A 27,568-nucleotide genomic window follows, 5' to 3' on the forward strand; every position below is an offset into this window, starting at 1 on the left:
TTCATATATTTCTTAACTGCCTAATACACAACATTTATTAACATTATAATATTGACATTTCATCAAGTATAAAAATGTCAACATGTATGTCGTTTTGGAATATAGTCAATAATGAAGGAAATCTCTTACGGTAGAAACTGCAGTTTTTCATCCACTCCACTAGGCGGCAGAAGCAATGTTCAGCTTGAATCAACACGAATCAGGTGGGAAGACGTAGAACTTCAGTTGACAGGAGCACGCTCGTCATGACAACGTGAGTAATGAAAACAAACACCACGTTTTGCGTTTCCAAAACACTTGTTCAATGAAAATGTGTTGCGCTGAATATAATATGAACTACTGAATGTAGTCGACTGAATAGAGTCGTTTACAAAAGGTAATAAACTGTGGCTTCACGGTGTGGGCGTTTCTGCTGTTTACAACAGCGCGTATTTTACATTGAGTTTCCAGAACACGTTAAATAAAGGCTGATTGAAATGCGGCATCGACCACAAGCCTCAATACTGTAATAGTAGCAAAAGAAATGTGATAGATAAGCTGACACATTTATTAAAGTATAAATGAGTTTCGTGTTTACGTTACGATGTATCTGTGTTTTTCTTAGGAACCGGACGAACGTCTTTATCCTAAAATAAAGTATTGTAAATCGAGCACAAACGTAAAGACATTTACACATATTTTACTGCACTTTTTGATTGAAATGAACACACTTTGTCAGTTATCAAAATGTAGTTTCGAGAATGAGTGTTTACACGCTGTCAAACAACGTGATTGACAGCAAATCTGACCAATCAGCGTAGAAATGATCGCGCTTCCCTTCCCGGATTGGTTATTTTTCAGGATGTGGCATAGTTGACCAATAGCAACCGTGGGAGAAAAGTTAAAAAAAGGGGCGTGTCTAAGATTTTAGACATCTAAATTTTTATCTAAAATCTAAATGTATTTAATTATAAATTAACTTAAAAACTCATTCGAATTGATTTATACTGATAAAATCCCTAACCCACACTTGTTATTGATTACTAACCATATATATATATATATATATATATATATATATATATATATATATATATATATATATATATATATATATATATATATATATTATTTGTGTGTGCTTCTTTGCTCTCTGAATTTTTTTTAGTAAACCTAAACATTTTTTGTGTGGTTTCTCTACAGAATGAGGGATGTGTTTGGACTGTACAGTCAACAGGTGCAAGGCTTTGGGACGTGTGGACTACATTTACTGGCGTGATGGACATCTGCTGCGGACAGGTAAGACCTCTCGCTCGTTTTAGTATTTTGTGCTATCGGTTACCATCACTTCCTTTCTGGAGAGGTCACCTCTCTAGAAAGGAAGTGATGGTAACCGAAACGGGGAGAGAAGGGACGGGGACCCCTTTTTTATAGAGCTAATTTATTTTTTTTGTAAAAAGCAGCATAACCCCTGCTGTACATGGCCCCGTAGGTCAGGGGAGGAATGCTCCATCCTCCCCCTTCATTCACTCCGACACTCACACATATCGCAGTGATCTGGCTGGGATTGAACCAGCGACCTCTTAACCCTTGAGGCAATGCTCTACCGCTGAGCCACAGTCACATACCTAGTGATATGCTGAAACGTATATTTGACCTGTTCACCTGTAGGTGGCCACAGAGTAAATGTTAGCAGAGCTGGGCTTTGAACCCAAGTCTTTCCAACAGCCTTGACCATGGAGGACATGTGTTCAGCCAGTAGCGCCACCATGGCACTCATGTGTGTTTCAGAAGTTTATGGGACTTTGTTGCACATAATGACACTAAATTATTGTAATAATGAGGTTTGAACTCAGTGAGGTTTTCACTGAACCCATGATGCTAGCCAGACCAGAGTTTCACCACTAACACCACTGTGGTTTTCACACTGAAAGCTGCTCTCTGAGCTCATTTGTTTTATATTTAATGGCTACAGTGGAATATAACAATGATGGGATTTGATCTCAGGGCTCCATGTTTACAGTTCAACACTTGTATCTGCTGAGCCACTGAATCTGTGCTGAAGCTCCATATCAAGACTTGTAGAGTATTATAGACAATCACATAACCATGACAAACAAAGCCAGAGACTGAGCAAAACATCAATCACTTGATCATTTCTAGCACATTATCTAATGTATGTTCATATGTATGACACAGCAGTTTTTTAATGTTTCTTTGGTTTTTATTAATAGGAAAGGAGCACAGAAGCTTTTAGATTCTTTTCTTTGAACCAGTTCGATTCATTTGAAACATTTACAGCGGTTCAATTCAATGAATCATTTAAATGTATTCAATTCAATTGATTCATTGATGTTTGGACTGTGTTCTTATTGGCATTTACACCATTTTGACCAGCAGGTGTCGAGCAGTTCAATTTATTTGAAGTGTTCACAGTTCAGTTCTAATCAACGAATCATTTAAATTGATTCATTCAACATGTTTGGACTGTGTTCTTATTTGTAGTTACACCATTTCAACCTGTAGGTGTAGAGCAATTCAATTCATTTGAACAGTTCAAAGCAATTCAGTTCAATTCAATGAATCATTTAAATTGATTCAACTAAATCGATTCATTCAACATGTCTGGACTGAGTTCTTATTTGCATTTACACCGTTTCAGCCTGTAAAGAAATCCAATTAATTACATTCTATTCAAATCAATTCAACTGAGGTGTTTAGAGCACTGCAGTTCAATTCAAAGAATCGTATTAATTGATTCACATAAAACATGAACTGTCATTTAGTAACTTACAATATAAACATTTCTGAAGCTAAATAAGCCACCATTATATGAATCATTTCAAATGTGTACATGTTGTTGTGCCTTCCAACAGACAGATGCAGTATCCCCGAGTTAGAGGAGATCATGATCACACACTTGAAGCTGAGGATCACCATCAAATGGTAAGCACATCTTGTTTTTTTGCAGATGATGTTTAAAACAAATGAACTTCAGTTTAGTCAAGTTTAACCAAACAAGAAAGAGCAGTGAGGACATGAAAAAACACATCGCTTCGACTGCAGATAAAACACTCTCCCTATGATTCAGTTCACCTGCAAATGTATATTTATGGATCCCTGTTGAGCACTACACATTTAGTCTCTTATTTAAAACATCTGGGGCCGTATTCACAAAACATCTTAAAGCTAAAACGAGCTGCTAACGCTCCAATTTAAAAGGAAAATATTTTAGTGTAAGTTCGTTCTGACTGTAGGTATCCTAAATATTTGCTATAAGAGTATTTCACAAAGGGTTTGAGCATTAAAACTAGCTCATAAATCTGTGAAATGTTAAGAGTAGTGAAGTCACTAAGAACAAAGTACACACTATCCTAAAATGGCTGTTTTCAGCAATCTGCCTTGGAGAGAAAACATTTTAGACAGAAACGTTTGACCACAATTAGCTTTGAACAAGTTGTCGCCTTAAATGAAGAGGAATTCACGTAAGGAAATAAATATGTTTTTAAATATATATACTTTCATTTATTTCAACTTATAATTTTATTAAACAATTTATACTATTTATTTATTAAACAGTCAAAAATTTAAAAACCCTGACAAAAAAATATATATTTTCAACAATAAATACAAATACTATAAATACAAATGTGGCCTTTTGATATATTGTTCAGAGAATATGTAGAAAAAACATAAATAAAGTAATTTTAATACATATTTGCCTAATTATTTTCTAAGAAAATACATTAACTTAAAACATTAGAAGTCTTTATTTAATGACTGTCAAATTAAGAGTAAGGAGTTCAATTCTTCACTTAGCCTGCATTTTAAAACCTTTATTTGAACATGGCTACATGATATTGTCCTCTGCAAAGTGTCTATCAACACATTTCTGACAGAGACTCCTCACCTGCTTATCATCCAGTCACTGTGTGCATAGTTAATAAGCATGCTGACAACATCCATAGCAATGAGCTGAACCCGCCTCATTCTTAGCTTAAACCTTTAAATCTGCAGCTTTGTGAATAAGTTGTAAAAGAAACTCTTAGCTTAAATTTTTTTCTGATGTTGAGGAGAAGATAAAAGAATCTGTGAATACGGGGCCTGATTCAGGAACCTGTGTGTATTTGATAAGAGAGACATGTAAAATGTGGAGCTCTGTTGGTCCCCAGGACTGGAGTACTAAAACAGACATCAGTGTAGATCCATTCCTACAGAAGTCATCTAATAAGAAAAAAACAGGAGGTTATTTAACAAATATTGCATTCATTTGAGTGTGTTCAGTGAATAAAACAAACACATTTTCTCCTCAGTCTAAGAGAAAACGTTTAAATCTATAAATTCTGAGATCTTTTCATATTAATTTTAAGTTTAAAGCAACTCATTTTTGTATTTCTAATTCTTGTCTACTTCTGATGGGAAAAAATCTGAATTTTGTAAACTATAAATCATAATTACGATAAACAAAAGACTGAAAATATAGATTTTTACAGGTTTTAATTGTTTTTGTTTTATATTTAGTGAAAGAAAACAAGTTACCACATATACAATCCAAATTATCATTAGTTTTTTTATTAATAAAAGATCAGTACACATTGTTTGCTTGCGAAACTGTATTTCTGCAATAATTTTCCATGTGTACTCTGTGTATGAATTTCCCACCAGAATCAAGGTATTTTCACCATGATTTATTTTCTCCACACGGAATGAAAGCGCATCCAGCTTCGACAAACTAGTCAAAAAACTGGCTCTGCTAACTAGTGTTTGATATTAATGCAGGTTCACTTACTGTCCACCAGGCGGCGCTGAAACACAGATCTGATCTCATGCAATTTGTGCCTAAACCTAAATCTGTGGCTACAATGCTCTTTATATCAGTAACATAGACATGACAGCACGAAATCATGGTTCAACTGTAAACAATGATTATAATTATCATTACTAATAACTAAACAAAACATACATCGACTTAAAATGTACACATCATCATAAAAACTGTCTGAGTTTTGATTGTTTACACATTGAGTGCGTCTATTTGAGTTAAACACAGCTTATCTGTCTTACCCCATCAAAGATTATTCACCAAAACTGCTATAATACACTTGGATTTACACGTCTAGACCTGCCATAAATCACAGATTTGCTTTTTAAAATACGTTTTATTCATTTCTCAGCCCTCTTACCTGCGACTGAACACCACGAGCTCATGATCTGAACAACACTGATTCATTGTCCACGAGAGGGCGCTGACGACTACATCTTGACTTATTTGGCACTTAACATTGAGCTATTTAATAACCTACCTAATAGATGCATTATATTGTCTGGGTGTCTACATTTTAAATTATATATATCTGGAGCTTGAATGACTTATCAGACTTATAAATAAACGAGGCTTTAACACTGTAACTCCTCCAGTTAAGAACTCTAGTGCAGTTCTTCATCCGCTCCACCAGGCGGCGCACGCGACTTCCCGTTCAGTCTGACTCGGAGCTTCAGGATGTTGACAGTGTGACGTTTGTTTTGGTGCAGCAGCAGCAGCACGAGTGTACAGTTTTAAACACATAAACAGAAGATGACAGCTCAGTGAGAGTGTTTTAATGTCACTAAACATCATTTAATGCAGTCCGACAACTAAAATAACAGACACACGCTGAGATAAAGGACAGGAATGCAGTGAAAAGCGACTTATCTGTAAGTAACTGTACAGTATTTCTCCTGCTTTGCCTCATGAAGTCTTTATTTCTTGTACTTCAGTCGCAGTTAAGTTCATATTTAGCACTTATTGAAGTGTCTTTAGTGACATGTTTAAGCAGAGCTCTCCTTTTTGTTTAAACAGCTTTGTTTACATGCTGCTCTCTGTCACTGTCAGACATTTAAGAGTAAATGAGTTGGTAGTTGTTGTTTTATATGTAAAGGCTCTGAGTTAAACAGCCTCTTATTATAAAGTAGAACAAAACATAACATGTGTTCAGAAGCTCTGATGTTCTCCTGTGTTTCTAGAGCTTTCACAGTCAATATTTAGGCTGCAAATGTGTATAATTGTGAATGATTAATTGTAATATCTGTCAGAGTGTGATGTTTAGAGCTGCTGTTTGACAGTGTCTTTATTTCTGTGTTTCCTCTAGAGAATGAGGGATGTGTTTGGACCGTACAGTCAACAGAAGCAGAGCTCCGGGACGTTTGGACTACATTTACTGGCGTGATGGACATCTGCTGCGGACAGGTAAGACCTCTCGCTCGTTTTTGTGTTTTGTGCTATCGGTTACCATCACTTCCTTTCTGGAGGGTCAACCCCTCCAGAAAGGAAGTGATGGTAACCGAAACGGGGAGAGAAGGGACGCGGACCCCTTTTTTATAGAGCTAATTTATTTTTTTAGTAAAAAGTAGCATAACCCCTGCTGTACATGGCCCCGTAGGTCAGGGGAGGAACGCTCCATCCTCCCCCTTCGTTCACGCCGACACTCACACATATCGCAGTGATCTGGCTGGGATTGAACCAGCGACCTCTTAACCCTTGAGGCAATGCTCTACCACTGAGCCACAGTCACATACCTAATGATATGCTGAAACGTATATTTGACCTGTTCACCTGTAGGTGAGGTAAAGAGCAAAAGTGAGCAGAGCTGGGCTTCGAACACAAGTTTTGCTGCTAGAATTAAACATGTGCTCAGCCTGACATGTTTCTGATTGAAAGCCGAACGCTCTAACCACTGAGCCACAGAGCTTGTACAATGCATGAGGGTTGTAATCCGAGTTTTGTTGGATCCCGTGAGAGTTTCAACAGTGAAATTCAAGCATCAGTGGGATTCAAACCCGGGTCTTCAAAATGTAAATCAAATGCTCTAACCACTGTACTATTGAGCTTGTGTTTTCCATGATGTTTGTAATTCCAGTTTTGTTGGATCCCCAAAGAATTTTAACAGTGAAATTCAAGTGAAACCCGCTGTGTGAGGGTTTTAATTTGAGTTTTGTTGTATCTCTATATAATTTTTCATAGTGAAATTCAAGCAGCCGTGGGATTCAAACCCGGGTCTCCAAAATGCAAATCGAATGCTCTAACCACTCAACCACAGAGCTGGTCCTCACTGTAAGTGTTGTAATTCGAGCTTTATTGGACCCCCAAAAAATTTTAACAGTGAAATTTAAGCCTGGGTCTTCAAAATGGGAGATCAAATGCTCTAACCACTGCGCTCACATGTTTAAGGACATTTTTCTCATGAATCCACTCAGAAAACTATGATTTAATGGTATGTAACAGCAAGATTCGAATCCTAGGCTCTTGAGTGGAATCCTAATGCTCTAACCACTGAGCCATAGAGTTTGGTTTTTGGTGGTGAAGATGAATCTGCTAAGAATCATTTGTTAAACAGGGCTTTGATGACAGATTTTATGTATATGAGCACTAGTAATTCCCATACTTTAATTGTTCCTCTGCTTTTAACCCCCCTCACCTGGAGCAGTGGGAGATGAGCACCAAGGGAGCAATTAGGAGTTAAGTGACTTGTTCAAGGGCACATTACTTTGAAGGAATGAGAATCAGGAATCGAACTTGGTACCATTCAACTTGAATAGTCCAAGTCCAACTCTCTGACCACTAGGCTACAGTTGCCCAGCCTATTTTAATCTCTGCTTATAACCCCCCTTAACTGAAGTAGTGGGAAGTAAAGTCCAAGTCCAACTCACTGACCATTAGGCCACAACTACCCAACCCTTTTTTAACTTAGTTAGCACATGCTTTAGATAACTGAATGCTGCTGTTTAATAATTACTTAGAAATTGACAGATATTGCATCAAATAGAAGGTGATGTTAAAACAAATGACCAAACCAGTTTTAATGAAGTTCATTAAATACATGAAACTGGGTTATTTGAGTATTGACAAAAAATACAAACAATCATGATTTTTATGAAGAACTTTATTAATTATTCATGTAATACACAGCTTCATTTGGATATTTAGATACTCTGTAGATGAACTGGAGTCCTGCAGATCTTGATTAGTTGCTTCAGGTGTTTTTAATTAGACTGAGGCTCATCAGGATCAGGAGCTACATTAGACACACAAACTTGATCTATCAACTGTTGTCCACATGAGGGAGCTGACACACACTAACAGCAGACACAGAGTATTGAACTTGACTAAACTGAAGCAAATGTTGTTCCAATCCAGGGTGCCCACATGTCCTGGAAAACCCGGAACATGTATAAACATGAATGAAGTTTCCAGACCTAGAAAACACAAGGAACATTAGAGAAAACATCAATTTTCCTGGAAAACTAATTGGCAGAGAAATGTATAAGTTTCTTTAAAGAGCAGTTTAAAGATGGTCTGATAACACATTAGCAATATCTGTCAATTTCTAAGTAATTATTGTGAGTTGGACTTAAACTACTCAAGTTGGATGGCAGCTGATTCGATTCCTGGTTCTGATCCCTTCAAAGTGAAGTGCTCTTATGCAAGGCACATAACTCCTAATTGCTCCCTTGGTGCTAGTCACTTCCCACTACTTCAGGTATGGGGGGTTATAAGCAGAGGTTAAAATAGGCTGGGCAGCTGTGGCCTAGTGGTCAGAGAGTTGCACTTGGACTATTCAAAATGGATGGTACCTAGTTTGATTCCTGATTCTCATTCCTTCAAAGTAATGTGCCCTTGAACAAGTCACTTAACTCCTAATTGCTCCCTTGGTGCTCACCTCCCACTGGGGGTTAAAAGCAGAGGAACAATTAAAGTATGGGAATTACTAGTGCTCATATACATAAAATCTGTCATCAAAGCCCTGTTTAACAAATGATTCTTAGCAGATTCATCTTCACCACCAAAAACCAAACTCTATGGCTCAGTGGTTAGAGCATTAGGATTCCACTCAAGAGCCTAGGATTCAAATCTTGCTGTTACATACCATTAAATCATTGTTTTCTGAGTGGATTCATGAGAAAAATGTCCTTAAACATGTCAGCGCAGTGGTTAGAGCATTTGATCTCCTATTTTGAAGACCCAGGCTTTAATTTCACTGTTAAAATTCTTTGGGGGTCCAATAAAGCTCGAATTACAACACTTACAGTGAGGACCAGCCCTGTGGTTGAGTGGTTAGAGCATTCGATTTGCATTTTGGAGACCCGGGTTTGAATCCCACGGCTGCTTGAATTTCACTATGAAAAATTATATAGAGATACAACAAAACTCAAATTAAAACCCTCACACAGCGGGTTTCACTTGAATTTCACTGTTAAAATTCTTTGGGGATCCAACAAAACTGGAATTACAAACATCATGGAAAACACAAGCTCAATAGTACAGTGGTTAGAGCATTTGATTTACATTTTGAAGACCCGGGTTTGAATCCCACTGATGCTTGAATTTCACTGTTGAAACTCTCACGGGATCCAACAAAACTCGGATTACAACCCTCATGCATTGTACAAGCTCTGTGGCTCAGTGGTTAGAGCGTTCGGCTTTCAATCAGAAACATGTCAGGCTGAGCACATGTTTAATTCTAGCAGCAAAACTTGTGTTCGAAGCCCAGCTCTGCTCACTTTTGCTCTTTACCTCACCTACAGGTGAACAGGTCAAATATACGTTTCAGCATATCACTAGGTATGTGACTGTGGCTCAGTGGTAGAGCATTGCCTCAAGGGTTAAGAGGTCGCTGGTTCAATCCCAGCCAGATCACTGCGATATGTGTGAGTGTCGGCGTGAACGAAGGGGGAGGATGGAGCGTTCCTCCCCTGACTTTCGGGGCCATGTACAGCAGGGGTTATGCTACTTTTTACTAAAAAAATAAATTAGCTCTATAAAAAAGGGGTCCCCGTCCCTTCTCTCCCCGTTTCGGTTACCATCACTTCCTTTCTGGAGGGGTTGACCCTCCAGAAAGGAAGTGATGGTAACCGATAGCACAAAACACAAAAACGAGCGAGAGGTCTTACCTGTCCGCAGCAGATGTCCATCACGCCAGTAAATGTAGTCCAAACGTCCCGGAGCTCTGCTTCTGTTGACTGTACGGTCCAAACACATCCCTCATTCTGTAGAGGAAACACAGAAATAAAGACACTGTCAAACAGCAGATCTAAACATCTGACTCTGACAGATATTACAATTAATCATTCACAATTATACACATTTGCAGCCTAAATATTGACTGTGAAAGCTCTAGAAACACAGCAGAACATCAGAGCTTCTGAACACATGTTATGTTTTGTTCTACTTTATAATAAGAGGCTGTTTAACTCAGAGCCTTTACATATAAAACAACAACTACCAACTCATTTACTCTTAAATGTCTGACAGTGACAGAGAGCAGCATGTAAACAAAGCTGTTTAAACAAAAAGGAGAGCTCTGCTTAAACATATCACTAAAGACACTTCAATAAGTGCTAAACATGAACTTAACTGCGACTGAAGTACAAGAAATAAAGACTTCATGAGGCAAAGCAGGAGAAATACTGTACAGTTACTTACAGATAAGTCGCTTTTCACTGCATTCCTGTCCTTTATCTCAGCGTGTGTCTGTTATTTTAGTTGTCGGACTGCATTAAATGATGTTTAGTGACATTAAAACACTCTCACTGAGCTGTCATCTTCTGTTTATGTGTTTAAAACTGTACACTCGTGCTGCTGCTGCTGCACCAAAACAAACGTCACACTGTCAACATCCTGAAGCTCCGAGTCAGACTGAACGGGAAGTCGCGTGCGCCGCCTGGTGGAGCGGATGAAGAACTGCACTAGAGTTCTTAACTGGAGGAGTTACAGCGTTAAAGCCTCGTTTATTTATAAGTCTGATAAGTCATTCAAGCTCCAGATATATATAATTTAAAATGTAGACACCCAGACAATATAATGCATCTATTAGGTAGGTTATTAAATAGCTCAATGTTAAGTGCCAAATAAGTCAAGATGTAGTCGTCAGCGCCCTCTCGTGGACAATGAATCAGTGTTGTTCAGTTCATGAGCTCGTGGTGTTCAGTCGCAGGTAAGAGGGCTGAGAAATGAATAAAACGTATTTTAAAAAGCAAATCTGTGATTTATGGCAGGTCTAGACGTGTAAATCCAAGTGTATTATAGCAGTTTTGGTGAATAATCTTTGATGGGGTAAGACAGATAAGCTGTGTTTAACTCAAATAGACGCACTCAATGTGTAAACAATCAAAACTCAGACAGTTTTTATGATGATGTGCACATTTTAAGTCGATGTATGTTTTGTTTAGTTATTAGTAATGATAATTATAATCATTGTTTACAGTTGAACCATGATTTCGTGCTGTCATGTCTATGTTACTGATATAAAGAGCATTGTAGCCACAGATTTAGGTTTAGGCACAAATTGCATGAGATCAGATCTGTGTTTCAGCGCCGCCTGGTGGACAGTAAGTGAACCTGCATTAATATCAAACACTAGTTAGCAGAGCCAGTTTTTTGACTAGTTTGTCGAAGCTGGATGCGCTTTCATTCCGTGTGGAGAAAATAAATCATGGTGAAAATACCTTGATTCTGGTGGGAAATTCATACACAGAGTACACATGGAAAATTATTGCAGAAATACAGTTTCGCAAGCAAACAATGTGTACTGATCTTTTATTAATAAAAAAACTAATGATAATTTGGATTGTATATGTGGTAACTTGTTTTCTTTCACTAAATATAAAACAAAAACAATTAAAACCTGTAAAAATCTATATTTTCAGTCTTTTGTTTATCGTAATTATGATTTATAGTTTACAAAATTCAGATTTTTTCCCATCAGAAGTAGACAAGAATTAGAAATACAAAAATGAGTTGCTTTAAACTTAAAATTAATATGAAAAGATCTCAGAATTTATAGATTTAAACGTTTTCTCTTAGACTGAGGAGAAAATGTGTTTGTTTTATTCACTGAACACACTCAAATGAATGCAATATTTGTTAAATAACCTCCTGTTTTTTTCTTATTAGATGACTTCTGTAGGAATGGATCTACACTGATGTCTGTTTTAGTACTCCAGTCCTGGGGACCAACAGATCTCCACATTTTACATGTCTCTCTTATCAAATACACACAGGTTCCTGAATCAGGCCCCGTATTCACAGATTCTTTTATCTTCTCCTCAACATCAGAAAAAAATTTAAGCTAAGAGTTTCTTTTACAACTTATTCACAAAGCTGCAGATTTAAAGGTTTAAGCTAAGAATGAGGCGGGTTCAGCTCATTGCTATGGATGTTGTCAGCATGCTTATTAACTATGCACACAGTGACTGGATGATAAGCAGGTGAGGAGTCTCTGTCAGAAATGTGTTGATAGACACTTTGCAGAGGACAATATCATGTAGCCATGTTCAAATAAAGGTTTTAAAATGCAGGCTAAGTGAAGAATTGAACTCCTTACTCTTAATTTGACAGTCATTAAATAAAGACTTCTAATGTTTTAAGTTAATGTATTTTCTTAGAAAATAATTAGGCAAATATGTATTAAAATTACTTTATTTATGTTTTTTTCTACATATTCTCTGAACAATATATCAAAAGGCCACATTTGTATTTATAGTATTTGTATTTATTGTTGAAAATATATATTTTTTTGTCAGGGTTTTTAAATTTTTGACTGTTTAATAAATAAATAGTATAAATTGTTGAATAAAATTATAAGTTGAAATAAATGAAAGTATATATATTTAAAAACATATTTATTTCCTTACGTGAATTCCTCTTCATTTAAGGCGACAACTTGTTCAAAGCTAATTGTGGTCAAACGTTTCTGTCTAAAATGTTTTCTCTCCAAGGCAGATTGCTGAAAACAGCCATTTTAGGATAGTGTGTACTTTGTTCTTAGTGACTTCACTACTCTTAACATTTCACAGATTTATGAGCTAATTTTAATGCTCAAAACCCTTTGTGAAATACTCTTATAGCAAATATTTAGGATACCTACAGTCAGAACGAACTTACACTAAAATATTTTCCTTTTAAATTGGAGCGTTAGCAGCTCGTTTTAGCTTTAAGATGTTTTGTGAATACGGCCCCAGATGTTTTAAATAAGAGACTAAATGTGTAGTGCTCAACAGGGATCCATAAATATACATTTGCAGGTGAACTGAATCATAGGGAGAGTGTTTTATCTGCAGTCGAAGCGATGTGTTTTTTCATGTCCTCACTGCTCTTTCTTGTTTGGTTAAACTTGACTAAACTGAAGTTCATTTGTTTTAAACATCATCTGCAAAAAAACAAGATGTGCTTACCATTTGATGGTGATCCTCAGCTTCAAGTGTGTGATCATGATCTCCTCTAACTCGGGGATACTGCATCTGTCTGTTGGAAGGCACAACAACATGTACACATTTGAAATGATTCATATAATGGTGGCTTATTTAGCTTCAGAAATGTTTATATTGTAAGTTACTAAATGACAGTTCATGTTTTATGTGAATCAATTAATACGATTCTTTGAATTGAACTGCAGTGCTCTAAACACCTCAGTTGAATTGATTTGAATAGAATGTAATTAATTGGATTTCTTTACAGGCTGAAACGGTGTAAATGCAAATAAGAACTCAGTCCAGACATGTTGAATGAATCGATTTAGTTGAATCAATTTAAATGATTCATTGAATTGAACTGAATTGCTTTGAACTGTTCAAATGAATTGAATTGCTCTACACCTACAGGTTGAAATGGTGTAACTACAAATAAGAACACAGTCCAAACATGTTGAATGAATCAATTTAAATGATTCGTTGATTAGAACTGAACTGTGAACACTTCAAATAAATTGAACTGCTCGACACCTGCTGGTCAAAATGGTGTAAATGCCAATAAGAACACAGTCCAAACATCAATGAATCAATTGAATTGAATACATTTAAATGATTCATTGAATTGAACCGCTGTAAATGTTTCAAATGAATCGAACTGGTTCAAAGAAAAGAATCTAAAAGCTTCTGTGCTCCTTTCCTATTAATAAAAACCAAAGAAACATTAAAAAACTGCTGTGTCATACATATGAACATACATTAGATAATGTGCTAGAAATGATCAAGTGATTGATGTTTTGCTCAGTCTCTGGCTTTGTTTGTCATGGTTATGTGATTGTCTATAATACTCTACAAGCCCTGATATGGAGCTTCAGCACAGATTCAGTGGCTCAGCAGATATAAGTGTTGAACTGTAAACATGGAGCCCTGAGATCAAATCCCATCATTGTTATATTCCACTGTAGCCATTAAATATAAAACAAATGAGCTCAGAGAGCAGCTTTCAGTGTGAAAACCACAGTGGTGTGAGTGGTGAAACTCTGGTCTGGATAGCATCATGGGTTCAGTGAAAACCTCACTGAGTTCAAACCTCGCTATTACAATAATTTAGTGTCATTATGTGCAACAAAGTCCCATAAACTTCTGAAACACACATGAGTGCCATGGTGGCGCTACTGGCTGAACACATGTCCTCCATGGTCAAGGCTGTTGGAAAGACTTGGGTTCAAAGCCCAGCTCTGCTAACATTTACTCTGTGGCCACCTACAGGTGAATTGGGCAAATATAAACTCCAGCATATTACTAGGTATGTGACTGTGGCTCAGTGGTAGAGCATTGCCTCAAGGGTTGAGAGGTCGCTGGTTCAATCCCAGCCAGATCACTGCGATATGTGTGAGTGTCGGAGTGAATGAAGGGGGAGGATGGAGCGTTCCTCCCCTGACCTACGGGGCCGTGTACAGCAGGGGTTATGCTGCTTTTTACTAAAAAAATAAATTAGCTCTATAAAAAAGGGGTCCCCGTCCCTTCTCTCCCCGTTTCAGTTACCATCACTTCCTTTCTAGAGAGGTGACCTCTCCAGAAAGGAAGTGATGGTAACCGATAGCACAAAACACAAAAACGAGCGGGAGGTCTTACCTGTCCGCGGCAGATGTCCATCACTCCAATAAATGTAGTCCAAACGTCCCAAAGCCTTGCGCCTGTAGACTGTACAGTCCAAACACATCCCTCATTCTGTAGAGAAACCACACAAAAAACGTTTAGGTTTACTAAAAAAAATTCAGAGAGCAAAGAAGCACACACAAATAATATATATATATATATATATATATATATATATATATATATATATATATATATATATATATATATATATATATATATATGGTTAGTAATCAATAACAAGTGTGGGTTAGGGATTTTATCAGTATAAATCAATTCGAATGAGTTTTTAAGTTAATTTATAATTAAATACATTTAGATTTTAGATAAAAATTTAGATGTCTAAAATCTTAGACACGCCCCCTTTTTTAACTTTTCTCCCACGGTTGCTATTGGTCAACTATGCCACATCCTGAAAAATAACCAATCCGGGAAGGGAAGCGCGATCATTTCTACGCTGATTGGTCAGATTTGTTGTCAATCACGTTGTTTGACAGCGTGTAAACACTCATTCTCGAAACTACATTTTGATAACTGACAAAGTGTGTTCATTTCAATCAAAAAGTGCAGTAAAATATGTGTAAATGTCTTTACGTTTGTGCTCGATTTACAATACTTTATTTTAGGATAAAGACGTTCGTCCGGTTCCTAAGAAAAACACAGATACATCGTAACGTAAACACGAAACTCATTTATACTTTAATAAATGTGTCAGCTTATCTATCACATTTCTTTTGCTACTATTACAGTATTGAGGCTTGTGGTCGATGCCGCATTTCAATCAGCCTTTATTTAACATGTTCTGGAAACTCAATGTAAAATACGTGCTGTTGTAAACAGCGGAAACGCCCACACCGTGAAGCCACAGTTTATTACCTTTTGTAAACAACTCTATTCAGTCGACTACATTCAGTAGTTCATATTATATTCAGCGCAACACATTTTCATTGAACACGTGTTTTGTAAACGCAAAACGTGGTGTTTGTTTTCATTACTCACGTTGTCATGACGAGCGTGCTGCTGTCAACTGAAGTTCTACGTCTTCCCACCTGATTCGTGTTGATTCAAGCTGAACATTGCTTCTGCCGCCTAGTGGAGTGGATGAAAAACTGCAGTTTCTATCGTAAGAGATTTCTACCATTATTGACTATATTCCAAAACGACATACATGTTGACATTTTTATACTTGATGAAATGTCAATATTATAATGTTAATAAATGTTGTGTATTAGGCAGTTAAGAAATATATGAACATCAGCTCCCTCTTGTGGAAAATAAGTGTATCAACATATTCGTGTTCAGCCAGAGGTGAGAATAAAAACTAAAATATGATTCTGCCAAGATCTCGACCAGAATAACATGGATTAATTTTTGATAGATCATCCAAATCATCTTGCTTTGACGAAATCAGATAATATAAATTTGATCTGATGTTTACAACTTTATATATCATGGAGTTCTTGGTATAAAATGTGTTAAACATTGACATACAATCTTTACACAGTTCTTAAAGCACGTACTCTTACCTGTTCACCTTCCTCCAATATTTCAGGTGCAAAATCTATTATATTTTGTTCCTAAATGCCGATTGAACTGTCTTAAGGGCAATCAGTACACCATTTTCCCAAAGGCCAACATGATGGTGTAGATTTTCATCATTCAACCGAACTGAAAATGATGCCAGGTGCAGGATAATTAAGCATGCATGTGTCAAATAATCACAACCACAAAGAAAACTAAAGCAGATGGAAATAATCCACAACCTTAACACTTCTTTATTTATTTTATTTCCATTTTTTTCCTTAAATTGTGCTGTAAGCAGGGCAGTTATTTAAATCATTGCATGTTGGACATTTATTAATGCCTGTAATACAACAGAATTTAGAAACTGCTTATAAACAAGTTTTAAAAATGACATATTCACACTCATTCAAAGCAAACACACCAATCAAAAACATGCACACATGTCTGTCTAGACCTCTGTCTAGTGTTAGCATGTAAAGTCTCATCACTGTAACATGGAGTTCACATTCCTCTTGTGTTCATAAAGAGAGCTGCACTGACTGCTTGGTTGGAGAGGTGATTTCAGCTGTCCTGCAGGAGGTCAAATGTTCCACTGGAAATCACTTGATGCTTGTCTTCTTCCTTTAACAAAAGACAAATCACATCAATTTTAATGCACTTTTAAAGATTTTTTAGACCTATAATTCTGAGAAATAAAATAAAACGACCCTTTACTGTAAAATTTGTGGATATATAAAAAGTACATTTAGTTTAGTTTGAAGCTTTATTAATCCTCAATTCATTTTGACATGGCGGTGCTTCACATATAACAATGACACGCTTAACACAATAACATCAAGTACACAAACAAAAAACTGAAAGAAAAAAAATAATGATAAAAAAACTCAACGACAATAATAATTTATATAAAACAATCATTTAAATAATGAATAATAATAAACAATAATCCATTCTTTTTTTCTAATTTCTGCTTTAAGCAGGGCAGTCTACATAATTAGAGATTGTAGGTGCTTTGTGTTTTAGATAATTAAGCATGTGTCAAATAATTATAATCCTGAAAAACAATGAACAGAATCCACAACCTTAACACTGTTTTTCATTATTTTTTATTTAATTTGTGCTTTAAACAGAAGAGTTCATTAAAACTGTTAAAAATTAAAATCAAATCAAAAGAAAAGGTGAGGTTGAGGTAAAAACTAAATAAATTAACCTCAAAATAAGTGTAAAGATTAGAGAATGCTCTGTATAGGTTGTTTTTAGGTATGGGTTATTACAAAGAATGTGTCTGCAACCTTATAAGAAGAAGCATGTTGGACATTTAATAATGATCTTAATACAACAGAATTTAGAGGTATAAGTTAACCCTTTAACTGCCCCGCCAAGAAAAAATATGGATTGCATTTCTCAACTCCTAATGTCGCTAGTTTTGTTTTTTCAACACATCCCATAATTTCTACAATATCAGCCTCCACCAAATGCTTGATATGTCGGTTTATGGTAAAAGTACCAGAATTAATACACCATGAAAAATCTGAAAATAGCACTTGCTGCTATTGCACTCCTGGTTGGACCTAAACTGCATTTCGTTGCCTTGTACTTATACATGTGTAATGACAATACACTTGAATTTAATCTAATCTAAAGTTCTGAAAAGGTAAGCTTAAGGTAAAATATATTAAATAAATAAACCTCAGAGTGTGCGTAAACATCAGAGAATGCTCTGTATAGGGTTTATTTATGTATAGGTTATTAAAAAGAACGTGTCTGCAACATTATAAGATGTTTATGGTTATAAACGTATAAAAGAGAGAATATTATCTATAAAGCATGTTCTTATTAATATCAATATTGCTAAAATGTCCTTGGCAAAATCTGGGAATGTTGGTTTATGATTACAAATTTTAATGTAGAAATAACCAATACAGAATGTTTAAATATGCTCTCTTTAAGTAATTACTAAAACAAGTTCTTGTAATCTTGTAATTTATGGATAGTTTATGATTAATAATATATAATTAAATTATTTCTAACAGAGATCCTTCCTGCAACATTGTGGCAAGGTTAGATATTGGTTACAAAAATAGAGTTTGGCAAAGACGTCTCAAATTATTCTCCTAAATAATAGTCAAACAGCAGCTATAGATGAATGTGTAGTGTTCGTTTGGGTCTCTTCAGTTTGACTCACTGACCGTTGGTGGTTGTTCTTTAGTGGCAGGAGCAGCATCGTATACAGGATTACTGATGTTTGGACTGGATTCTGATGGGATGACATCTTCCCCTTCATCCTCCTAACATTATAATAAAGAATAATTATGTATCAGCAACTCAAATATGTGTGCATATATATGATGGCTATCAGCTCAATGATATATAAGCATGAACACAAAGACCTTAAAATAGTGGAACTGGAATGGCTTTGTTTTATGTGTGTAGAAATTGTATCCCACGAATCCAGCCACTACGATGAGGATGATGAGCCCCAGGACGCCGATGCCCATCCCAGCCTGATGAGCCGGGTGGAAGGATGGAGGTGGAGGTGGAGGCGCTTTCAGTGGGCCCTGCAGAACGTGGATCACCCCGTTGGATGCAAAAATGTTGGAGTCTATGACATACTGGTCATTGATGTATCCTGAGGAGGTCTGAGAGGATCGAGACAAGCAGTGTTTGTTAATGTGACTCAAATGTGTTGACATGATGGAAGCGAGTTGCAGATATTCTCACCATTTTTTGAGGGTTTTGGAGGTCAGGCACACCGGTGATGGTCAGACTGGAGCCCAGTCGTGTTCGGACATGAGTGACGTTAATAAGGGCCTGCAGTATTAAAGCCCTCCCATCCAGTAGATGGTGCTCTATGTCTCTGCCACTTAAAGTCTGGTCAACACATAAGACAAATAATCAGCCTGGTGTCTCAAGGAAACATAACTAGTTGTTTTTAGTGTTTTGTGGTTAATTTATGCACACAGTCTTTTAATTTAAGCCAGCCTCATCGCTTCCAGTGAACTGCCTTTCCATTATAAAATTGCCACGTTTAAGGTCTGATTTCTTTAAAAATAAGTGACCTTCACTGCCTGATAGATAAACAATATGAAGTGGGTCTCAGACCAGACAGCAAGCACTGCATTCAATTCCTTTCCCCCCCACCATATCTTTAAAATATGACAGCTTATTTTACCCCAGTATTTTCAATGGAGTTTCTGCGTTAGCCTGCTGATCCTGACGATGCTATCGGTCTATTATCTCGTTTTACGCTTGAATAAATTACATTACAACATCAACGCAAAGCTTTCACTGGAAGTTTCTCATTGGCTGAAAAACGCTAGCTGTGTGGCACCAAACCAAACCCCACCCCTAAACCCAACTGTCATTGGGGGATCAGCAATTCGTACTATGAATGAGTTCATACGAATTCATATGAATTAGTGACTAAATCAAAATATTACGTATAAAATATTACATATATGAGATTTTAACCATTTTTAAATGTAAAAGTTCCTAAAACGTAAAAGTCATGTTGAATATTTTCAATTAAAACTTGAACATTTACACAAATTCTATTTTAAATAAATGCTGGGTTGTACTTTATTTAGTTTTTTACTAATAAAAAAAACAGATTAATTACAAAAACATATCTAGCAGTTTTGAAAAAGAGACTTCATTCATTCATTCATTTTCCTTCAGCTTAGTGCCTTATTTATCAGGGGTATACACAGCGGAATGAACCGCCAACTATTGCAGCATATATTTTACACAGCGGATGCCCTTCCAGCCACAACCCAGTACTGAGAAATATAAGAGACTTCTTTCAAACAAAAGTTAGGAGTTATAGAGTTGACAATGAAGAAAAAAATGTTGTGGTAATGCATCTAGCATTAACAGTGGCAGAATAAAAGAAAACTGTATCATCTGACAAAATCAAGTTGTCTTAATACTATCAAACCTACTACATTTCACTGTAAAATATAGTTATGTGCTGAAGTAAAATGCCAAGTATAACAGAAGGATGTGGGAGTCACCTGGTTGCTATAGAGGCCATCATTATCAGGTACAAACAGAGTGGACTGGATAGTGATGTTACAAAGGCGATTCACGAATGCTTTTCCTGATGCAGATGTTGAATAATTCAGGATTTGCTGAAAAAGACAAAACAGTCAGTCACACGGTACAGTTCTCGCTATTAATAAACCATTAAGTATGACTTTTGCCTCAATAAACTACTAATTTGTTGCTTATAATAATAGTTATCAGGGTAGTATTTGGGTTTAGATATTAGGTAGGATTAGGGATTAGGGATGTAGAACACAGATGTTGAATCCAGTTCCTGGAGAGCAGTAGCTCTGCACAGTTTAGTTCTAATCCTGCTTCAACACACTTACCTTTAGGTTTCAAACATAACTGAAGGACTCCATTAGTTTATCAGGTGTGTTTAATTAGTGTTGGAACTAAATTGTGCAGAGCTGCAACCCTCTAGGAACTGGATTTGACACCTGAGATAATGCAGCATTTGTACTTTATAACAACTATTAAACAACCAGTATCTTAATAATAGGCAGGTAGTAAGCCACTAGTTAAAGGCTGTGTTAACCAGAAGTTGCTGAGACTTATTTCAGTATGTTGATGTTTTTCTAATTGAAAATGGAATGGTAAGAGGAGCGTGGTTAAAATTATTGTGGCTGTAGCCATTACACTGACGTCAACAGAGAAGATCGCCAATCCAAACACAGAAGTAAATGGTCAGACTTTAAAAGATTGACTTTTTTTTTACAGTGGTTTAACTTGCATGGATTAATTGTTCACCTAAAGAATTACAGTGTGTGCTAGTAGTAAATTTAGACTTCACACAGAGTTTTATGGTAAGAATTGGCACCTAAACTTGTTAAAACTTTAATGACGACAGCAAAAAGCTTAATTTCATCTTTAAATCCACAAGAATTCCATCCAATATAACATAACGTTGACAATTAACTTAAATTCAACTCACAGACAGGAAGTTAGACAGAGTCGGTGTTGCAGAGAGAACCTGCATCAAGTTTCCTGTACAGGAGAATCCATCACCAATGTAGCCGGTTTTACATTTACACTGCACATTATATAATGTGAAATAATAATGATGCATTTCTTTATACTTATTTTTGGTCAATTTAATACATTTACATTTAGTCATTTAGCAGATTTTTTATCCAAAGCGACTTACAAATGAGGACAAGGAAGCAATTTACACAACTATAAGAGCAGCAGTGAACAAGTGCTATAGACAAGTTTCAGGTGTGTAATACTTCATTGCCATACTCCATAATATAATAATACTAATGTAAGGTTTTCATGTTTTAATGTAATAATAAAAAATTACCACTGGCTTGCTTCCAAGTGGGCAATCCATAATACTGCTCCCACATCTCCTGCAAGCCAACTATTACAGCAAAAGAAAGAAGCACAACGTTTTTCAAGATACTTAAAGGAATTTGAATCTGATCCATTTAAACTGAATACAACATAATACACACATTCTGCAACGTACAACCAGGATATTAGCTTTACCAATTTAAAATGCTTAAAAGTTAGCTGGGACTCACAGTGAAATCAATGGTTTGCTTATGATCACAACGTCCCCCAAGACTTGGAGGATTCAGCAGACAGTCAATGCCATAAATCATGCCTCCATTGAAATCAAGGTATCTCTTTACAATACGACAGCCTTTATGATTCACATAAAGCTCCCCCTAAAAACAATAAAATCAAATAATAATAATAATAATAATAACAATAATATTAGTAATATTAATAAATACACGACATGACCCAATATATACATATATGTAAAAACAAAATCTCTCACTACTTGCTCTTCCCCCATGCAGGCCACTGACAGATCTGAGCAGTGTTGAGTTTTCAAAGAGCTGGCGTAGATGAGCTCTGAAGTCAGGAGCTAGGAGATATACCCCCACACAAAATTGAAACACATATAAATGATGCATTAGAGATACCAAAACTGTATTTCCTTTCATAATGAATAAGTCTGAATTATTAATACCAGCATGCACTTGCCAAAAAAGTTGAAAACACTGGATAGAGACCAACCTTGGTGTCCCGCAGGATGTGGTATCTAAGATACTCAGATAGTTTATCCCGGTTATGCATTGCATACAGGAAGTCTTTCTGCTCTTGAGCCAGAGCAGACATTGCATCATCCGTAGGCATAAACAGGGTGACAGGCTGATGAATCGGGTCCATCACCAACTTCAATGTATCGGTGTCCTTAAAACACACAAGTTTATAAAGAATTTGGGTAAAACAAAGTGTTTTTTTTTAATACACCTTTATTTTATATTAAATAATGTAGAAAACAGATCTATAAAACCTTACTTCACTAACAAAGTGTGTTCTGATGTTAGATACACTGTAAATTACACTGTGTAATTCAAACTGAATTGTACTGTAGGACAGTTATGCGGTATGTAACTGTATTTTAAAGCATTGTGAAAATTACTATATATTTTACAGTAAATATACATACAATTGACTGTAAATACACATACAGCAAGATAAATGGTGCTGTAAATGTAAATACAGTACTTTTGCTGTAATTATTACACAGTAATTCACTGACGAACTGCTGCCATTAAATTGCTGTAGATTTTACAGGAAGTTGTTTATAGTGTACTAATAATTGTGCTATTTTACCTCAAGAAGCTTGAAGAATGTCTTGAAACCATTGGCACTGGCCACTTCTGAAAGGTTACGCTGTCAGAAAAACAGATCTGTGTTATTTAATAATCCCATGATTGATTTATTAAACTTGGTATGAATAAACAAAGTCATCCTGCTAAGGCGGTATGATGTCTTGCTTTTTGTCTTTCTGAATCTGTAATCCAGGTGGGACCAGGACAGAGTCGATCTCGTGTAAAATCCCGTTGCTGCTTTCAATATCACTGAACTGCACTTTGGCCTTGTTATTGATGTATATAGTATCCTGGAAACAAACCGTGAGCTAAATATGTTTCATTTGCTGCTGTGTTATTTGCTTATGCATCAGGCACACTGTACCTCAGAGTATGTGATGGTGAGGATGTCCCCAGAAAGTGTGGTCAGGTTACATGGCTGCATGAGGTCTTGTGGAAGGAGGGTCCGGCAGCACACTATGTGGTACCTCATGATTCTGGTGTTTTCAGGAGTCAGCTTTAAAAGATCTATTGACTGCACAAAAGCAAAACAAATCAGTCAAATCACATCACAGTATCTGTTACTGATTCTCATTATATTATGTAGATATAAAGACTATTCGAAAGTTGAAAATGTTCAAAAGTGTTTTAGCTTACAATGGCACCATTAAGATGTTTTTTTTTTTTTGCACTAAATAATCATTGACATTTTTGAGTTAGTATATATCTGTTCCTATATAAGTTACTCTTTAAAGTCTCAGCAGATATCAGTCACTTGCGTCAACAATCCTGACTGGTCTTTCAGTCAGTGTGCTGCAAGCTAATAGGTTCACTACTGCAATCTGCCAGCCAGTCAGCTTGCATAATCTTTTAACGAGCAAACGATCGTCCAACTTGTCAGCCAATGAGATTCTAGGCTCTTTGTACCTGTAGTGCTTAAATAGCCAGCTTTAGGCATTTGCTGTAAACAACTCCATGGGAGCAGTGCTTGTGGTCTTTAAATGGTGACTTCTGGTAAGATTTATTCATATTTAAAATGGTTATTTATTCCAGTTATTGTTTTGCAGGGGGCGTTATCATTGAAGTTGCTGTTTAATATCCTGCTTTTACTAAAGGTAAATGTTTCTACCAACTTGTTTTAAGGTCTTTTTTTAAGATGTATGGTATTGGTGGATTCTAATAGTGTGCTTGATCTTTAACATACTGCTTTTTTAATTTTCACAGGTTAAAGGCTACGAAATAAGGTGAGGTTTCGTTTTTTTTTTTTCGTTGCCAATTCTCTCCTTCAGTCTTAAATGTACATGGTCAATATAATTAAGTCCCTCAGCCTTGTGTTAGACTAACCCTTTATGTTCCACAGGTTATGTTGGAAAGTAAGGGTGAGTGAACATTTTTGGGTGATGCTGAACTCTTGCTGCAACCTTTAAATGCACAATTTTTTTTTTTCCTCTTCTTTCCAGGTTTGTTGGAAAATGAGGGTAAGTGAATATGTTGGGTGCTGCTGAATTGAATTATCAATCTTAAATACACCTGGTCAATCTACTTGCGTCCCTCAGCTTTGTTCTTAGTCCAGCCCTTTTCTGTTCCACAAATTGATGTTGGAAAGTGAGGGTGAGTGAACATTTTTGGGTGCTGTTGCACTCTTGATGCAACTCAATTAAATGCACGAAACTTAATTTTTTTTGACTAAACTTGTATATACTTCCCATCATAGGATATCAGTGAGTTCTAATATGTCTCCCAATGTTGTCTTTTTTTTTTTTTTTTTCTTCAGGTTTGTTAAAGTGAGGGTAAGTGAACAATTTAAGTGCCGCTGAATTCTTGCTGCTTATATCTTTAAATGCACCTGGTTAATCTAAATCCCTCAGCCTATGTTCTAAGACTAACCTTTTATGTTCCACAGGTTGATGTTGGAAAGAAAGGGTGAGTGAATTATATTTTTCCATTTTTGTGCATAACTCTTGCTGCTTCAAGCTCTTAATTACATGCACCTGAAATCTAATTGAGTTTGTGGTTTAATTTATTTCCTATAGGATAATTTGAGGTTTGGGAAGTGAGGCAATTATTTGGGTGCTGCATGAATGAGATTTCAGCTTAGACCTTAATTGTGCACCTGATCCATCTACTGCTCCGTCATCTTAACTGCAGGTAAGTGTAACTAGACACTTCTGCTTCTAATTCTCACACTTAATATCAATTTTCAAATTTTGTATAATTGACATTTTAACTAAACTATTTTGTGATAAAGTGGAGGTTAGAGGTCTGGAAAGTGAGGGTGAGTGAACCTTTAAGTCCTGCACCAAGAGCGAGTTTGACTTAGACCTTAAATGCACCTGGTCCAGCTAATCAAGTCCCTTAATCTTTCTCAGGCTAAACTACAGGTAGGCGTACAGGAGGTTAGAGGCATCAACCTCCTTACATCTGGTTTTAATAATTATAGGCACAATGACTTGACTAGTCAGAACTGTTTAACTGAAATGCATTGGTGTTGGTCTAAATTTCTTAAATCCCACTTTTGAAAAGAGATTTACTTATCTAAAGTAGTACTTTTTTGTATTAAGAATAGTTCGACTAAGCTAAATATTTCCACTTGAATCTCTTTAAATGTTAGTCATGTTTAAGAAACTACATTAGGTTTGCAGGAAATGCCCATAAATTGTTCCAGAGTATTTAAAGTGTTTGCGGTTGAAGCAGTCAAGTGTTTGTAGCCTTTATGTATACTAGTCTTCAAATCAAAGTTTTGTAATGCATCTTGCTGGTATGTCTGATTTCATGGCTTATAACACTAATGTCGGAATACTAAAATGAGTTTTTTTTTTTTTTTTTTTTTTTTTTTTTTAAGTTCAGCTTCAAATCATGTTTAACACTTCCCTATATGCTGCATTTCTCACTCCTACCTGGTTTCTATATCTTTGTTCTGAAGGCATAGACCGTAAGGAGGCCCTGAATTCCAAGGTCAAAAATACGATTTTCCTGAAAGAAAAACAAGTCGTAAGTCAATTTCTAGATTAAATGCATATCAATGTTAAAGATTAAACCTACTGATTGTTTTGGAAAAATACAGTCCTCCCTACTCTGAAAAAAATTTAATTAGTTGCATTGATTGGGATTAAATTTCTTGTCTTGCTTTCACTACTCTTTTGCAGGGTACCTTTCCAAGTCTCTCCAACAGAACTAGTGCAGCATGTGCAGTTCCTTTTTGCTGGACACCTGTCATGGGCATACCAATAACATTCCCTTTTTTTTTTTTTTTTTTACAAAATTGAATGCAGTTTTGTGTATGCAATGTTTCTTAAATATAAGCCAATGGTTTTAAACTGTTTTCATTTACAAGTAAAACTACATGTTCTGGTCAGCATAAACTGTTTAATATGGTTGATGTAAAACCAGTTAAGAACCACTGTTAAATTAAGCATATATTTCCTTACTAAAATTAAGTTCACAATTCTTTCCCAATAAATCCCACCTTGCAGTGGCATACTGGCTTGAGTAGAGAATTCTAATTGATGTAATTACAACGATCAAACTCTGAAATATTGTAGCTCTGCAATTTACTTCCAAATTTATTATGCTAACTAATTTAGGTTTGGTTAATACCTTTTTGGATAGGTGTTGAAGCTGGGCTAGAACTAAACTGCAGGATTTTAACTCTTCAGGAATTAGAGTTTGATGCTGCTGTTGTATTTTGATTAAATGTTAGTAACCTATTTCTGTTGAATGGTTTCTTTACAGTACTCTGTGGGCTATAACAGATAACTTTGCAGTTGCAGCACTATTTTAGTAGGCATTTTTGGTGTCAAATATAACTACTTGCCATGTATAATCCTTTTATTCTGTACCCCAGGGATGCTCTACCTTCCTGCAGAGTTTAACTCCAACTCTGTATGAACACTACTAAACTTTTAAACAAAATTTGAAGTATTTTGTAATTATAGACTAGTCTGTTTAAGAGTGCAGTTGAACTCTGCCAGAGGGTAGAACTTTAAGCTGCTTTGACAATTTACATCAATAAATAAACACGAATTGAATCTTATAACCCAAACTCAAGTCTACAAGACACATTTTTAGCTGTAAATCCCTTTTATAATATTACTAAGCAGAAGTGTTAAACTTGCGTTCTGAAGGGCTATAATTTAGCTTTTAATCCCAATTAGAGACACCTGCTTCAACTCAATTCAAGCTTGGTAGAAAGGTACATGTAGGTTTGATAAATTTTGCTGGGCTGTGGCTTTTGGGAACTATATTTGACACTCCTGCTGTAATGACAAATCTCTACAAGCAATCTAAAAACAGAGGTTAACATTTGTATAGCTTTTACATTTAAATACAAAGTTGGTCCAAATGTCTACTTTATTAGGTCCTGTGTGAATGTAGTTACAATCAGCATGACATCCCCCATTTACACCATCCACGCATAGAGTGATGGGTTAAGGAAGCTATACACATTAAAATACAAATGTAAACAAAATTGAAACTAAATTTCTTAGTCACAAAGCATGTCAATTGAGATGTTGCAAATAACATTCACT

General features: G+C 36.0%; 1 protein-coding gene and 4 long non-coding RNA genes across 6 annotated transcripts; 2 read left to right on the forward strand and 3 right to left on the reverse strand.

Moving 5' to 3' along the window:
- Positions 1-193: 193 nt before the first annotated feature.
- On the forward strand, positions 194-18,852 carry LOC130223144 (uncharacterized). The gene is made up of 4 exons (XR_008836591.1): positions 194-253; positions 1,183-1,278; positions 2,856-2,925; positions 18,817-18,852. It is a non-coding gene; the product is annotated as an uncharacterized LOC130223144 (long non-coding RNA).
- LOC130223148 (uncharacterized) lies at positions 3,801-5,192 on the reverse strand. Its single transcript, XR_008836597.1, has 2 exons — positions 5,163-5,192; positions 3,801-4,203 (listed from the first exon to the last, which is right to left on the reverse strand). It is a non-coding gene; the product is annotated as an uncharacterized LOC130223148 (long non-coding RNA).
- LOC130223149 (uncharacterized) lies at positions 6,566-12,311 on the forward strand. The gene is made up of 2 exons (XR_008836598.1): positions 6,566-7,069; positions 11,909-12,311. It is a non-coding gene; the product is annotated as an uncharacterized LOC130223149 (long non-coding RNA).
- On the reverse strand, positions 7,881-15,918 carry LOC130223141 (uncharacterized). Of its 2 annotated transcripts, XR_008836585.1 has the most exons (5): positions 15,859-15,918; positions 14,836-14,931; positions 13,189-13,258; positions 9,907-10,002; positions 7,881-8,211 (listed from the first exon to the last, which is right to left on the reverse strand). It is a non-coding gene; the product is annotated as an uncharacterized LOC130223141 (long non-coding RNA). The 2 variants fall into 2 exon arrangements; XR_008836584.1 differs by lacking the exons at positions 13,189-13,258; positions 14,836-14,931; positions 15,859-15,918 and adding an exon at positions 10,439-10,650.
- On the reverse strand, positions 16,612-27,475 carry LOC130223140 (stabilin-2-like). The gene is made up of 14 exons (XM_056455866.1): positions 27,389-27,475; positions 25,937-26,012; positions 23,425-23,574; positions 23,062-23,350; positions 22,459-22,635; positions 22,217-22,306; positions 21,954-22,100; positions 21,731-21,790; positions 21,362-21,460; positions 20,397-20,513; positions 19,105-19,254; positions 18,774-19,022; positions 18,573-18,671; positions 16,612-17,004 (listed from the first exon to the last, which is right to left on the reverse strand). Exons 5-14 carry the CDS (start codon positions 22,609-22,611, stop codon positions 16,945-16,947), a joined length of 1,224 nt encoding a protein of 407 aa, XP_056311841.1. The 5' UTR covers positions 22,612-22,635; positions 23,062-23,350; positions 23,425-23,574; positions 25,937-26,012; positions 27,389-27,475; the 3' UTR covers positions 16,612-16,944.
- Positions 27,476-27,568: the final 93 nt, after the last annotated feature.

Source organism: Danio aesculapii, chromosome 4 (assembly GCF_903798145.1).
Source record: "Danio aesculapii chromosome 4, fDanAes4.1, whole genome shotgun sequence".
In the NCBI taxonomy this organism is placed as follows: Eukaryota; Metazoa; Chordata; class Actinopteri; order Cypriniformes; family Danionidae; genus Danio; species Danio aesculapii.